Source organism: Xyrauchen texanus, chromosome 43 (genome assembly GCF_025860055.1).
Source record: "Xyrauchen texanus isolate HMW12.3.18 chromosome 43, RBS_HiC_50CHRs, whole genome shotgun sequence".
NCBI classification, from domain to species: Eukaryota; Metazoa; Chordata; class Actinopteri; order Cypriniformes; family Catostomidae; genus Xyrauchen; species Xyrauchen texanus.
The window spans coordinates 18,449,622-18,462,902 of NC_068318.1; the positions used below are offsets into that span (position 1 = coordinate 18,449,622).

At 37.1% G+C, this 13,281-nt stretch overlaps 1 protein-coding gene across 1 annotated transcript; it reads right to left on the reverse strand.

Moving 5' to 3' along the window:
- Window positions 1–7,488: 7,488 nt before the first annotated feature.
- On the reverse strand, window positions 7,489–12,409 carry LOC127635898 (superoxide dismutase [Cu-Zn]-like). The gene is made up of 5 exons (XM_052116175.1): window positions 12,260–12,409; window positions 10,377–10,473; window positions 9,634–9,703; window positions 8,057–8,174; window positions 7,489–7,788 (listed from the first exon to the last, which is right to left on the reverse strand). The coding sequence occupies exons 1-5, from the start codon at window positions 12,332–12,334 to the stop codon at window positions 7,681–7,683; spliced, it is 468 nt and encodes a 155-aa protein (XP_051972135.1). The 5' UTR covers window positions 12,335–12,409; the 3' UTR covers window positions 7,489–7,680.
- Between the last annotated feature and the right edge of the window lie 872 nt (window positions 12,410–13,281).

Sequence of the window (13,281 nt, forward strand, 5' to 3'; positions counted from 1 at the left end):
TTTTTTTATTTCAGGCCCAGATGCTCTGCTTGGTGTCAATCGCTCAAAGGAGAGTGGATCATATGTGGAATTGCATGAATGAGATGTGAGATCAGAGTCAGGAGGACGAGCCTTGGAACTGTACAAGGGTTCAAGGAAAGCCCAGAGGTGAAGTCTGGTTAGTGTGTCATTTAGTTCAGTTCTGCTTCAACCTGAAAGCTGAGCAGAGAGGAAACTTTCTGATGCAAAAAAGAGTGACCGCAGAACAAGTGAAAGTGGACCACACAGCGGTCCTCCATTCTCAAGCATCTCAGATGCAGATTATTTAGAGGTACTGGCTAAATAACATACATGCCGGGAGGAGCAAAGGTCTGGTCTGTGGGACACTGCTGTCACCTGTAAGAGCACATTCATTGACCCCTGGCTCATAGTATGGATGCCATGTATGGCATCTGACCTCTAGCTTAGACATAGCATTGGTGAAAAAATATCCCCCAGACTATTAAGGGCCAGTAGGCGATGAATCAAATAAGGCACCAGAATAATGGACAACACCAAGGTTATCTGGAATGAAAAACCCAGAATACAGATCCTAGGATTAGTACAGACAGGCTTAACCAAACAAAACCATCCCATTTCAGTATATACAAACTGAAAAGAATTATCAAAGAGATTGGCCAACATCTAGAGAGGAAAAATGCAAAGCTGAAACTCGGGAACAAGCGCGAGTGATTGAATAAAAACATTTTACTGTATACTTTGAAGCACAGAGTGTCCTTATGTAATGTCAACATGGAACCAAAACGTTCCACTTATATTCACACTTGCCTCCCACAGTGCTTCAAGACATCTGACAGTGTTGCTAGGAAACACTGGACCAAGTTTCTTCTCAGGTGGACATAATGAGTTTTAAAATTATTTAAAATGAAAGGCGTAAACAACCAAACATCATCAACTTAACTGCTATAGTTTAATTTTTATAATTCAAAATAATGTTGCATTAAGAAAGTCGTTAAGCCGCTTTTTCCACCATTGGGCCAAATGCTTCTGAGCATGGTAAGAAACGGTTACAGTAGCATTTGTATACATGTAGTGTACAAACCATTGTAACACATGCAAAAACCATGGTTACAGTGAGGCACTTACAATTGAAGTGAATGAGGCAAGTCCATAAATGCTAAAATACACACAGTTTCAAAACTGTCAAGTGTCAACGTGATTTTAGGATGATAAAACAGTTTACTAACTTTACCTGTGTAAAGTTACATCCAATATTACAACTTCATTGCCATGTCAATGAAACCCTGTAATGATTGAATTGGATATAACTTCACACAAATAATGTTTGTAAGCGATTTTAACACACTAAAATCATGTTAACATGTATAATGTTTATACTTTAAGGCTATAACTGTATTCCACTACAGTTACAATTTAAATCATTGGTAATTACAATAGTTACATTCAAAAAGTTTTTTGATTACTTTGCATTTTATTGTCATTTGTTTAATTTAATATTTAGTCCTTTCAGATGGAAAACATTTATACATATAAATGATGCGATCCAAAGTGCATTTGAACAGCGATGAAACACTTTCTTATGATTCATACGAGCAGACAGAGAAGTCAGTCTGAATAAATTTGGTGTAGAAGAAATAGAAATAAACCTTGTGTAAATTGTCAGCTTTACGCTAAGCTAAAATGCTATTTCTTGCCATTTTACGTGTTACCTGGCACGATAATTTTTTATCAATTAAATCCATTTTTTTTAATAGTTTTCCTGTAAAAATATCATATAATATTAAGAAAATAATATGTAACAACAAAAAAAAGATAGATATTATTGTGTTCATGATACCTATTGCAATGTTAGTGTACAGTTAAATGTTAACATATATAAACTTATTGTAAAGTGTTACCAACTTTTTAGTAGGGTGTAAGCTTTACAAAATACATTTAAAAAATCCTTTAAGATCCAAAACAATAATTATGCTCAAGAATGTGAGAAAGACAAAGTTGAATTGAAAATATGTGTTTTTACACATGCTCCATCTTTTCTAGTTATAAAAGATGGTAAAGTTCAAAGTAACCTGTTCACCTCTACAACACACACACACACACACACACACACACACACACACACACACACACACACACACACACACACACTGTCCACAGTACACCCCATGTGCAGCCCAACAAGATGAAGAATGATTTTTAGGCATTTATAAGGGTCTGGGTCCTTTTGTATAATAAGACACAAGACATTGTTGGTGTGTATTGACATTATGTTTGGCCCATAACTTGTTCCTTCTTGCTCCGATGGATGGGCGGCTCCTTCATTATTCATGGACTGCCTTGCTGATGCTATTTATACCAGCGTTGTGACTCACCACGCTCCAGTGATTCTGTCTGCTTCTGGGAATTTGTTCATATGATTGCACTTCCTCAATACATTTTAAGGCCTTTTATGCTGCACCAACTGAAATGAGAGAAGCCAGGTGAAGCATTCACCAGCAATAAAATATACCAGTAATCATTTATTTCAGTAATTCCACACATTTTATACTTTTGTTTGGGTAGAATATTTGCATTTTGCCAATTGAAACTATAAAAAGAAACAACAATAATATAGTGGCCATTAAATGCAAAACAGAATCACAATTTCGAAAGCAAAATAACTAATCTGTCATCATTTACTCGCCTTCTTGTTATTCCAAATACGTATTACTCTCTCTTGTGAATTACCAAAGGCAATGTTAGGCTGAATGTTTGCGTCAGCCACCATTTACTTTCATAGATCTTATTCACAGCAGCACCATCTTTGATTTTTAATGGGAATGACAATGAGGCTGTGAGGGATAGATGCACTGTCACTTTAATGAAAGTACCAACCCGGTCTAATGAAAAGTCGTACATCATTTACGAGTCGGCTATTTCATATGGTCTCGCACAATGTTGTTCGCATAAACTCATACAATTTCATCACGTGCAAATTCCCAGATGTCTAATGTGGAAGTAAGTGTGAGTACTGCGCACAAGGAAAACTTAACCAATTATTAGTGTTAAACATGATAGGAAGCTGTTGTGTGACGGAAGCAAGTAATTGTCGCGTATTAGATGGAAAAGATGTCGCACGATATCATACGAATTCAAAAAATTTATAAAAGTCATATGAATCCTGACGATTTCGCTATGAGAGTGTGTTGCAAAAATTACTCCTCGATGCAGAATGTAGCGTGTTTAAGTTGTAGATCTAAGCATGTGTATCGGATTTAAGTGATGTAGTGAACGTTTTAATGCGCATGCGTATTCACATTTTAATGATTTGTTTTATTACTATAGTGTACTTAACAGTCATTACTACAGTATATATTCACACACAAATATATTTTAGTGCTACACAATGAACTAAAATAAAATTGCGGTGTGACATTGTGCAATTTTTTAACCGCAAAGGGCTACAACGATTTAATTAAAAACATAGATAAATCAAGCTGTTCGCTTCGGCGTCTATGCACGCTGCTCTGTCCTGTCTGTATTGTGTATAAGCATTGTTACTGTGTATTCAGAGTGTTTCTGTGCTCCACAACGCCATCTCGTGCTCAGAGTAACAGATGTGCTCCATTCAGTTGTGTGCTGAGCGCGTCATTTTAAAGCTTTCATTTCACTTTTGCTTACTTCCAAGTATGTTTGACCACTAAATATAAATATACAAAAACAAATAATTCACCCCACGGAATTTATGTACAGCGGAGGAGATGTTAAAATGAGGAGCACATTATAGTGAGGAGTATATTGCTTAATTTATATATTTGGAAATATAATTACGAAGTCCATGTTATGACCATTTTAAAAAGCTAAGCTATATTAAACAAATGTCTCAGTGTAATATTTTTTAAACTAAGTAATAATGTACTCCGTGTAACGCACAAAAAACTAAAAATCCACTACGCGGTGGATTAGATCCACTACGTCATCGCGCTACAGTCTGCAGCGAGGACCCACTCCTTTAATGGGCTGTTGTACTGCAGTTTAAAGTGTTTTTGTTTCTAAGAACATTCAGTAGACAAAAAAACTCCACACAATATGACTTGTGGAAAATCAGATATGAGTTGTGGAAGAACTTCATACAGCTTTATACTGTGTGCCTTTAAAGAGAGGTCAGTCTATCCCTCACAAAGATGGTGCTATGGAGAATAATGTCTACAGAACGGTAAAAATAGATAGAATCAAAGAAAATGGTGACTGAGGCTAACATTCTGCCCACCATCTCCTTTTGTGTTCCATGATGAAAGTCACACAGGTTTGGAACAAGATGATGGTGATTTGATGACTGAATTTTTGACCTATCTCTTTAAAATCAGTGACTTTTTAATATGCATTTCAATTTCAAATCGTCCATAATGTTTGCATTTGAACTGTGAAAATCATCTTTCCTTGAAGGTTTTCGCTCTCTGGGGATGTGGGCAATCTCGGTTCCTCTGGAACTTCTTCACATGGGAGCTTTTGCCCCATTAAAAGAGAAAAAGGGTTTGGAGCATGTAATTTCAGCAGCAATCCGCCGGCCATCTGCGAAAGCTGGCCTACACCGAGCGCAGCTGTTTAATAGCAGTATCAAATATAGAGTCAGATGTCAAGGATGCGACCACCCACTTTAAAATCATATTCATAGAACAACAATGACTACAATCTCAAGTGCCTCTGAACTGTAAGGCTTTATATATTGACACAAGTCCTGTGCACATGCATTTAACGAAATGTGCACTGATCAGAACTGCAATAACATGATAAATATTTAAGTCTTCTAAAATGTAACACTTTTAAAACTTAAAGATGCAATGGTGCATGAGCAATGCCTAATTTTTATTATAGGCAGTTATGCTGCACAAAGACTTTATGAATTCCCAGTAGTAAATTTCAAGCACAAATAAATACACTTTTATTATGAATTAAAAATAAACGTGTGTGGTGTGTGTGTGTATATATACATATATATATACACACACACACACACCCAGTATATAGTACTGTGCAATTGTTTTAGGCAAATGGAAAAATGTTGCATAGTAAGGATGTCTTCAAAAATACTGAAATAAATAGTTTTCATTTATCACTTAATGTCAAACAAAGTTCAGTAAACATATAAAAGCTAAATCAATATTCAGTGTGACCACCTTTGTCTTTAAAAAAGCACCAATTCTCCTATACACCTGGACACCGTTTTTCTATCTTAATTGCTTCTGTCTCTTTATTTAATCTCAGACTGACTCGATGTTCAGTGGGGGGATCTGTGGGGGCCATGACATCTGTTACAGAGCTCCATGTTCTTCTATTCTATTCTTTCTTGTGAAACATCGTGCCTTAGTCTTTTGCACAGTACTGTGTGTGTGTGTATATAATATATATATATATATATATATATATATATATATATATATATTTTATATTTATGTTATATATATATAAACTCTATCAGAACACTGTAACCACTTTTTCAGGACACTGTATTTTAAAGATACTTTTGTAAAAATCCAAAGACCTTTAATGTAAAGGGTTTAAACAATGTTTTCCATGCTTGTTCAATGAACCATAAACAATTAATGAACATGCACCTGTGGAACGGTCGGTAAGACACTAACAGCTTGCAGAGGTAAGCAATTAAGGTAAAAGTTTTAAAAACTTAGGACACTAAAGAGACCTTTCTACTGACTCAAATGGAGGGTCCATCATGGTCTGGGGCGGTGTGTCACAACATCATCGGACTGAGCTTGTTGTCATTGCAGGCAATCTCAACACTGTGAGATACAGGGAAGACATCCTCCTCCCTCATGTGGTACCCTTCCTGCAGGCTCATCCTGACATGATCCTCCAGCATGATAATGCCACCAGCCATACTGCTCATTCTGTGCGTGATTTACTGCAAGACAGGAATGTCAGTGTTCTACCATGGCAAGCGAATAGCCTGGATCTCAATCCCATTGAGCATGCCTGGGACCTGTTAGATGGGAGGGAGAGGGCTAGGGCCATTACCCCACAAATAGGGGAACTTGCAAGTGCCTTGGTGGAAGAGTGGGGTAACATCTCACAGCAAGAATGGTCAAATCTGGTGCAGTCCATGAGGAGGAGATGCACTGCAGTACTTAATGCAGCTGGTGGCCACACCAGATACAGTCTGTTACTTTTGTTCCCCGACACATTCCATTTCTGTTAGTCACATCTGTGAAACTTGTTAAGTTTATGTCTTAGTTGTTGAATATTTTTGTTAGTTTACTGAAAATAAAAGCAGTTAAGTGAGTGGACCTTTCTTATTTTTTTTTTGCTGAGTTATACATATTTTTCTTGAATTTACATTTGTGTCTGGCACACAGGAACATAAGAGTAGTGTGCCATCTAGTGGTTTAATCCAAGTAATGATCTCTCTCTCATGGGTTACAAATTTGTCTAACCAGTCACACCTCCCTTCCAAATCTTTACCATGGTAACCACCATGTTTACCAAAATACCATAACTACTACAATCATAGTTACCAATAAAGCCACAATTAATTCATAAAGAGTGTTCTTCAAACAGTGTATGGAACATTCAATTAGGTTCAGATTAACTGAAATAGTTGCTACCATAGTAATATCTGCCAAGAGCTAGTTAGGACCAAGATAAGTTTCTTTTGAAATCTGTCCCAATTCTATAATTTATCTGCACTGCACAAAAGTGAATGGTGGCCAGAACTTTAAACAAAGGCAGCATAAAAGTAATCCACACAACTCCAGTGGTTAAATCCAACTTTTCAGATCATATCAAATTGATATTTAAGTAATTTTTGCTATAAATCAACTTTCAAACAACCCTGCTAAGTGCTTCTCTCTCCTAAGAATTATAGTTTTTGACCATTTACATTCTTTGTGTATCTCCACCTACTGGGAAGGGATTTGTTTTATAAAAAGGGACTTCAAAAGACCACACACCCTTCGAATCGCTTTAGAAGATATGTATTTAACCACTGGAGTCATATGGATTAATTTTGTGCTGCCTTTGTGCTTTTTGGAGCTTCAACGTTTTGGACCCTGTAACATGCATTGTATAAACTTACAAAGCCCAGATATTCTTAAAAAACAGAATATCTGTTTTCTTGCAAAAGCAAGAAAACCTTGTTTTCAATGAGATTTTAAACCACCTGATTATTCTCTACTTCCGATATAAAAACGTGAAGGGTCACAATGGAACACTTGCACACACACCGGACAAACTGGTAAAGGTGTTTACATGCCAAATAATCTGTGTAATGGGCAAAAATCTACCTTTATTAAAGTTTAATTCCAAGCAGAGTATTAATAGAACAACTTAATTTTGACTGCAGAAATTTCCACTAGTTTCCAGGTCAGGAAATCCCCCTTTTTTAAATTCTGTGATATTTCCATTTACAATGGGAACCCTGAATATGCCAAGATGACGTTGCAAACTGAATCTGCAATTTATATCCATGAATGTAGTTCACTCAAAGACACAGAACCAGTTTGTAGAATGTTTATTGAGTTAAGCAGAAATCAGATGGTACATATAGGAATGTCCTTCAAAGACATTGGCAGATAACAGCTACACAATTCTTTAAACTGCAAAAATAGAAATGTATTTTTCAATGGGCTAAGTGCTTTTAAAGGGGCATACACAAGAACATTTCTAAACTGGCTATACTTTCGAGCTTCATTGGGTGATGCCTATAACCCCACAGGCCAGACGACCTCCAGCATTGCCAGTTTTAAGGCTTTCCTCATTACCTCCTTTTCCACAGTCATCCTCCTTCTCATGGATCTAGAGTAGAACATCCATAGAATATACTTGTTTTATTTAATTACACAAGAACATTAATAAATGCTCATTAGGTTTACAGTAAATTAACACTTTCAATTGCTCTATATGTGCTGACATATTGTAGTTAAGCCATGCAAAATAGGGACCGTACTGTCAAGTGCATGGTTACAATTTTTTTTAAAACAACTAAATCCCAACATGCAACCCATGTTATGGAGCACTGTGTTGATTTTAAATAATTTGAAAATGGACGAAGCTGTATTCTTACCACCATGGTCCTTCCAATGATGGAGAGTTGGCCATGCAGTGTCAGCTGTTTGTCCACAATGTCAATTTTAGCAACACCATCATTACCAGCTCTTACATTACCAAGGTCACCAACGTGTCTGTTAGACGAAATGTAACGGGTGAAATCAGACATATAAAACATAACAGCTCGAAATATAATGATAATGCGTGAGTGCAGTTGAAGGGATCGTTCACCCAAAAAATTTAAATTCTCATGATTTACTCACTCTCCTGGCATCCCAAATGTGTATGACTTTCTTCTGGAGAACACAAATGAAGATTTTTAGAATATCTCATCTCGGTTTGTCCATACAATGCAAGTGAATGGATGACAAAATTTTTAAGCTCCAAAATCCACAAAAAAGGAAGCATAAAAATAATCCAAAATACTTCAGTGGTTAAATTCATGTGTTCAGACACGATATGATTAGGTGTGGTGAGAAACAGATCAATATTCAAGTCATTTATCATAAATTCTACTCCCTGCCCAGTAGGTAACAGAAACAGGAGGGGAAAGTGAAGGAAAAAAGACTTTAATATTGATCTGTTTCTCACCCACACATATCATTTAGCTTCTGAAGATATGGATTTAAACACCAGAGTCATCTGGAGAACTTATGTTGCCCTTGTGGATTTTGGAGCTTCAATATTTTGGCACTCATTCACTATCATTTTATGAGCCTACAGAGCGGAGTTTATATACTAACAATCTTTGCTTGTGTTCAGCAGAAGTCAGTCATGCACATCTGGGTTGGCATGAGGGTGAGTAAAGGAGAGAATTTTCATTTTTGGGTGAACTATCCCTTTAGCAAAAGAAACAGGTAGCACAAAACTTTGTCCAACAGGTTGTATAATAGATATTGTATTGTCCTACATAGAAGAGATATTCTTCTAAAAGCCTTAATTTGTTTTCTGCAGAAGAAGGTCACACAAATCTGGGATGCCATGAGCATCTGGGATCGGAGCACGATTGCCATTAATATAATATGCCTATACGAACCGAACCAAGGGAGAAAATGGATTCCAAAAGGAGTCAGGTGTGCGATTCATGGAGTAACATTCCTTGTGAAAATGTATTATTAGAAAATTATTCATTATCCCCTTGAGGCTTGCCGTTGAACACGCAAGTCTATATGCAGCTTTCAGTGAGTGAAGTTCAATAAAAACAGACTGCTGTGGCGCCGCTTTATGTCATTTTATTTTAGAACAAAATAGCAGGAAAAACACTTTGTGACAGAATCACTATGGATTTCAATCAGTGTTTGTGAAGATATGCAACTGAGTGCAATGAAAACTTTCAGACCAGCTTGACGTCTTGCCAGTTCCTCAGTAAAACGAGCTCATTGATCACTTGTCGACAACACAAGACCGTTTTGATGTGCTTTTCTGTGCTGGAACCATTAACTCAGCAGAAAGCCCCGATGGTCAAGTGATTAACAACCTCCTATTGACAGACTCTAATGCCACCCTGTCTCTCACTTTCTGGCCACCTAATCGGCTAGTGTGGCACAGACTTTACAATCATTCGTTGAGATTGTTCCACAGCACCAAACTCACCTCTCTTCATCCTCAGGTCCACCGTGATTCTTATTGTGTGGGTTGTAGTGTGGTCCTGCACTGATGCAGCCTGCAGCCAACGCATATAAAGCAAATGAAATGTTATTAGTTTGTGTGCATGTTTAGAATCAATGAGCACGTTTACATGCATGTTTTTAAACTGATTATGCTTAAGCCAAAATGTGAGGATGGTATCCATTTATTAGCAAAGGTCATAAACGGTTTAAGCAAAAAACGTTTTGATTTCATTTGAAATTTTTGCCGATTACCTTGAGTTCACTCTTCATGTAAACATCTTTACCCTGTAAAATACACCCATTTTGGGTTGGTCACACAAGTATTTAATAATTAGATATAATTTTTTCAGAACGGAGCATCAGAGGTGTGCCAAAATATTGTTTTATTATTCAAGTGACTCAAAGAGCATGCATATGCAGTACATGTGTGATTTGTTCTCTCTGCATGGCAGACAAAATATATAATAAATAACATGTACCTAAATCCCAACATGCTCACAAATTTGAACTAATTTTTAATGCTATAACAGATAATAAACAACATTTTTGTTTATTTATAAAATGTATATATAGTTTTTTTAATTTAAGGCATTTTCTCTTAATAATTAGCATTTTGGCTGGGTACTCGCAAAACAATGCAGACACACCAGTACAATCTTATAAATGCAAACCCCTACATGGTGTATGTTCAACATAAAAGTATAAATGGCCCTAAAGAGTGCTTACCATTTGTGTTGTCTCCAAAAGCATGGACGTGGAAGCCATGCTTCCCTTCTGTAAGGCCAGTAATTTCCCCAGAGACCTTCACTGGAGCCTTGTCATCCTAAAACACACAAATCACTCGTGTTTAAAGGACCAGTTCAACCAAAATTCCAGCCTAGATGTGTATGACTTTCTTCTGCAATACACAAACAATGATTTTTGAAGCTCAAGAAAGCACATAAAGGTAGCGTAAAACGAATCCATGCGACACTAGTGGTTTAATCAATGTCTTCTGAAGTGATCAAACTGGTTTTGGGTAACAAAGGCAACTGCTAAATGTCAAGTTTTACAGTGAAAAAAAGTTATATTTTGATCTGTTCTAACCAAAACCAACTGCACAGCTTCAGAAGACATTGATTAAGGGGGCTTTCACACTAGCACTTTTGGTGCGCACCCCGGTTCGAATGACGTCAGAGTTCGGTTCGTTTGGATGATGTGAACGCTGTCTTCCGAACTCGGGTGCGCACCCGCGAACCGTACTCGAGTCCGCTTAAAAAGGTGGTCTGGGGTACGGATCATGTGAACTCCAGTACGGTTCGCTGCTGATATGAACGCAATCGAACCAAACCGCGGAAGTGAACCACTATTGATGACGTATAATGTGGTCGTCAGTCTCACACGCGTCACTTTCAAAATGAGCGGAAAGGGTTTACTTTCGTGCGTGCGTATACACTTACCTTGACGAAAAGCGGGATTGACGCACACGCACTGCAAGCAGAGAGATGATTTCTGCTGGCCTTCGCAAAAATTGTCTTCGGCGGACAGCCCGCTGTCTTTTGAACGATTTCAGTATTTTTGCGGCAGACAGACGCAAGTGTGTTTCTGTATCTTGATGTTGAAAACAAAACCAAAGGTTAAAAAAAAGAATAACAAATGTGAACCGAGCAAGTCTATTCATTGAATTTTGACGCCTTTTCATTTCGTGGTTATCAAGCAACACGATTACGCACCAGCTGCAGCTTGATGACGCAAGCGTACCGCGGTTCGGATACAAATATATAATGTGAACACAGTCCATCGGGGGCAGGGGGGAGCAATCGAACTCGGGTTCGGAACAGGCAATCGAACCAAGTGTGAAAGCCCCCTAAGACTCCAATGGAGTCTGTTTACTTTTATGTGCATTTTGGAGCTTCAAAGTTCTGGCTACCATTCACTTGCATTGAATGGACCTACAATCTTTGTTCTGCAGAAGAAAGTCGTGCACATCTGGGGTTGACGTGAGGGTGATTGAATGATAAGAACATTTTCATTTTGGGGTGAATTACTACATCTAGACTATTAAATCTTAATGAAACCTCAGTCCGCCAATAGTAGGCCTAGTAAGAGTGTTTGTTGTGACCTATGTCCTATTTGACAAATGCTGACAGCAAACAAGAGCCATCCAGAGCAAAGAAGCATGACTCGGCTAACTTTTTCATTCAGTTAAAAAAAACAAATCCACTACAGCGTTGACTACACGCCGACCTACCACAGTTTCAAAGGTCATTGCACAGCGGCTTAACTAGACTCTTAAGCACTTATGCAATGTCACCGCATAATTGCATTGCATATAACTCGACAGATGAAATTTCCTATTTCGTATTAACCCATTGTTATTGATGAGCTAGTTTATACACCAACACAAATTGTGTTCAACTGCGCACAGTGATCCTCACGTAACTGAAAACGCATCGCACTAATGCACACTATATTCTTACATGTCATTTGTGGAATGCATATAAAAGTTAGATACAGCCATGTATGCAAGAAGAGCTCGCGTCGAGGTGGCGAGCTAGCTTGTAGCGCGTGCTTGATTCTTATGTCATAGAAAACACTGTTGCACATGCATAAAAACACAACATTTTTACCGCTTGGTCGAAATAGACTGTTCCGGTCACTTCCCCTGTGCCTTTGAGCACACAAACAGCCCTTTTTGGTTCCATGCTGCCTCTCTGAATTTTGCAAACTGTAGTAGTTGTAAATGAAAGAACTCGAAAGTGTTTGATAATTTGAGGCGGTGCCTGAGCCACATTGACCAATAAGGAGGCAGAAGAGATTAATGGGCGATGATTGGTCCACTTTTAGTCGTGTCACGCTGTCATATATGGAGGCCCAAACCTGCATAAATAATAAATAAATAAATGTAATAATAAAAAATAAACGAATAAATGTCTTGATAAAACAAATATAATTAGTTTTTAATTAAATATATTCCTGAATTTATTATTGTATGACTTTATTCCTTTATTATTTTCTATGACTTTATTCCTTTATTATTTTCTACATTTAATTTTTACTTTATTTTTATTCTTTTTAACTTTTAATTATTTATTCATTTATTTAGCATAATTTTTATTAATTTATGTTAATGTATTTTTTATATTTATTTATTCCCACATATATTTATTTATTTATAAATATATTTATTTTTACTTTTCTGTGTGCAACATGGAAATGAGGGAGGCGGTCCTTGCTTAGCTCCAGTGCATCATTGGTTGAGAGCTCAATAGTACTTATCAGAAGCAGATGGACGTCCCACCTTAGCACCCTCTGACTCGCACAGATTTTGAATATGCAGGGAACATTTTGCAGAGTTTAACAATCCAGGATGTGCTTCGACATTCATACCAGCATACAGCTCTCTTAAAACATCAATAAGCACCTCTAATCTAAATGAAACAGTCATTTGATGCATGGTTATCGACTTCATTCGCAAGTTGTGCAGCTATAGATATATGTGAAGTGTCAGCTATAGTTTTTTTTTTAACATTTTTATATACATACATAAACGATCAGGGAAATGAAGCATGGTTGTATCTTTTACAATGAACAATCATAACAACAGAATAGTATGGTTTAAACATCAAAATATGAAGTTATATACACAGAC